This window comes from Anabas testudineus, chromosome 4 (genome assembly GCF_900324465.2).
Source record: "Anabas testudineus chromosome 4, fAnaTes1.2, whole genome shotgun sequence".
NCBI classification, from domain to species: domain Eukaryota; kingdom Metazoa; phylum Chordata; class Actinopteri; order Anabantiformes; family Anabantidae; genus Anabas; species Anabas testudineus.
In genome coordinates, this window is record NC_046613.1 from 24782663 (window position 1) to 24786226 (window position 3564).

A 3564-nucleotide genomic window follows, 5' to 3' on the forward strand; every position below is an offset into this window, starting at 1 on the left:
TGAGGAGGATGGAGCAGACATGTAGCCGTACATACACAGACCCGCACGCTTCTTCTCTAAGTGTTCTTGTCACAGTATTCCACTTCTGTTTCTTTTACAAACACTGGAAGCTCTGTCCTTCACTTCTCAGACGGATCAGAACTTTCTCTCAGCAGGAAGCAGAAGGGGAGAAGCAGTTTTCTACTGCCTTCACAGACAGAACAATTCTTACTGTCAAGCCAGATGCCTCCTTTTTAATGGACTACTATCACTAGAACAGGAACAGAACCTGTTTTCATCAGTTTTGTCTGAAATTGAGACCAAATGGCATTTATGGCCTTCTGCAGTAAGGACAAAATCCTCACACATCTTTAAATTAAAAACATTTTATTTGGTTGACATCTACGCTGATTGTCCACCTAGCAGGTCTGTGTCAGACACAGACACTGACCTCCTGCTCATAAATCCAGGTTCTACAATGTTTTTGTGCTCAGATAAGTTGTAAATGTTGGTGTATTGAAAATGCAGTGAAGGCTGATGTGACTATTGATTTCAAAAATACCTGACATGGCATTAGCACCTTCTTCTACAAACATTAATGTCCTGTTGTCACTTTTCATCGCTGAAGGCCAAAGATCTATGAGGAAAAAATACAATACTGGTTTGATTTCAGACTCCAGTGTGTCCATTGGTAGTTGTCATTGAAACTGGACCGTAACGGTACCTGCTGCTGCATTCCTCACCAACCCTCTTGTTCCTCCATTGCACTTCAGGAATATGACGAGGAGTGGGGGAAAAAGATCCAGACTGAGAAGTTCCGCTGGTACAACGCTCAGTGGCTGGAGATGGTGGAGAATCGTCAGATGGACGAAGCAGGAGAACCCTTCCTGTATGAAGAGGATGGAGAATCTTTCATTGGAAACAGAGACATCCTGGAGAGACCCGACCTGTTCTACAGTGCAGGTGCTGATGCTTAAGAGACAACAAGTGGAACCTGGCATGTTTTTCAGCTCACATAAGAAGAAAATGATGAACTGCAGCAGCAAACTGGCTAAAGTTTCACATTTCAAAACAAGGGTCTGGTGGATGTAAATTTTTTTAATTTAGCTTGAGCTTAGATGTGAGAGTTCACCCACGTGTGTTTGGTTTTGTCCGTACAGATGGGATCATCTCAGCAGATGCTGCCATTAGTCCTGAGTTCTACACTGACTTCTACAGTGGAGAGCTGACACAGACTGGATACATGAGCAGGTAAAGAGTTCTGCTTTCCCCTTCTTGTGCACTAAGGAGGGGGTTTATGAAGGCTGTCAAATCAGGTATTCTTTAGCTTATGTTTTAGCTTTTAGGTTTCCAGTTTGTAATTAATGAATGAGATGGCAGTTAAAAATGTTCACAACCTGAAAACAGGAAGAGCAAAGGAGGATGTGACATACTGATTAAAGTAAGAGCTGTATCTGCTTTTTATTCATCCAAATACTAGAGGTGCTTATTCACAGATAGCTTGTGATTTGATTTGTCGATGGTCATATTCCAGAGATTCCACTACTGCAACCACATAGTAGTAGGTTATATTTAATAAAGATGAATAAATATACACATGGCTTTTGCTGGCTGCCTCCAGTAATAGTAATTCATTTTTTTATCTGCTGCCTGCACTAAATTTAAGCAGATTTCCAATCAATCAATCTTTGGCAGAGTACAGAACAGAGAGTTACTATAACAAGATTTAATTTTGGCTTTGTAACAAATTAAGTTACCATCATTTATTAACTACAGCTAATAAAACATGCCGCCACCAGCCACAATAACTAAAAGAAGAAGTCGCTAGTTATTAAATGTTTTGTTCATTGGTTTCTACTAATAACAAAATATTGTCTCAGTAATTCGAGACATTAAAAACTATTTTAAAAAAATCAAAGTAGGGATTAGTTGAGCACAGCACATAATGTTGATGTTGAATTTAGCGGCTGATACACGAGTTAATTTTTACCTTAGCTGTTTAAATGTCTTATAGATTAGACCCATTTAATCAGACATTTGTTATCCTGTGAGCTTTGTGACTCGGACCCAACCAAGCAAACAATACATACACAGCCAGACACAGGCAAAATGATCCCTATAGGTCTGCAGCATGGTAGTAAATGTAGTATGTGGTGGAGGCTGTCAGCAGGGCAGGTTGTCTTCATCCAGAAACACTGACTGTGTCAGAGAGGAAACACTAAACTGTGAGTGTTTACCTTCAGCTCTCGGTGTCTCAGTCGGCTCGTCCACCAGCCATCGCTGCCCTTCATTTATTGTTATTCTGAATCACTATTCGCTGAGATCTGTGTTATTGAACCAGGCCAGGCCTGAGTCAACAGCCCTCACCAATCCCAAAAGGCATTGCTCCACCCTCAACAGCAATACTCCAGCTTTGAGAACAAACACTCTCAGCTGTCTCAGTGTCTCCATGTTCTTGTTTCTCTCTCTCTCTCATTCCTCCCTGGCTCCAATATATCAACTACTTTAGTCCCAATACACTGCCGACATTCCACTGTGAAACATGAAACTGAAGCTTGGGAATTAAAAATCAGCCCCGTTATCACTACAACGGACCTTGAGTTTCTTGTGTCCATTTTTATTCCCAATGTTGAGTAGCAGCTAATTCAATACGCTGCTGAGATGATGAATAGTTGAGGAAATAGAGAGTTTATTGCGAGTAATTTGTCTTATTTATTATCAAACCTCTACTTTCGTGTGATAAAGCTTGTGTGGATAGACTTTTTTTTCTTCTCCCCCCTCACCAGCAGTAATGTTTAGCTTGGCTGCTGTTGAGAGGCTGACTGTGACTGACTGAATCCATGACACAGTCGGTCCAACAAGAGGACAGCGACTTAGAAAGAGCAAGAGAGAGAAATCCCAATCTGTGTTCCCGTCACTCATTTCTCTATTGTCTGTTTTTGCTCTGTTTCTTTTCTCTTTCTGTCACTCTCCCTCACTCTCTCAGCTTTGTAACCGATACCGTTTAAATATACTGCCAGCACCAAGGGAATTGGCGTCTGTGAGACTGTTTTAATTTGGCCGCTGTACTCTGAGTGATCCAGGTTAACATAATAATCAAATCCAGCTCAGCCTCTTATTTTAAACTATGTGTGAAACATGGTGTGAATGGGCCCTTTCAAAGTGGACTTAATACTGTGCAATCACATCTGTGTGAATATTGCAATCAGCTTTTGTACCAACCAATACATACTGTAAGACTATATTTGTCAGTTTTTGGTGACTTTTCCCATAAAGTTATGATGTTTATCTTAACTTATACAAATGAATGTATATGATTGTCTTATGCATTATTAAACCCTCTAGCGGGATGAATGATCTGACCCAGAGTAACTTTAGTTTTGTAAACACGAGGTGATGACAGTCTCATGGATTTTATTAATTTTAGAGACGTTTTAAAGTTTCTTCAGCAGTGATACTGTATTTAATCATACAAACTAGTGTTTTTATTATATTGTCCACCCTGTTTATCTTGTGCTGTGTAATATCGACACCAAAGTCCTGAAGTTAGTGCACAGGAGTAACCTTACTCTGTATACTGTACAA

General features: G+C 40.2%; 1 protein-coding gene across 1 annotated transcript in view; it reads left to right on the plus strand.

The window, feature by feature from the left end:
* The window catches only part of kifap3a (kinesin-associated protein 3a), a 31549-nt gene that overhangs the window by 23198 nt on the left and 4787 nt on the right, over positions 1 to 3564 (plus strand). The window contains exons 18-19 of the mRNA XM_026344869.1: positions 753 to 942; positions 1140 to 1230. Of these exons, the coding sequence (XP_026200654.1) occupies positions 753 to 942; positions 1140 to 1230 (281 nt within the window). The remainder of the gene's footprint in view (positions 1 to 752; positions 943 to 1139; positions 1231 to 3564) is intronic.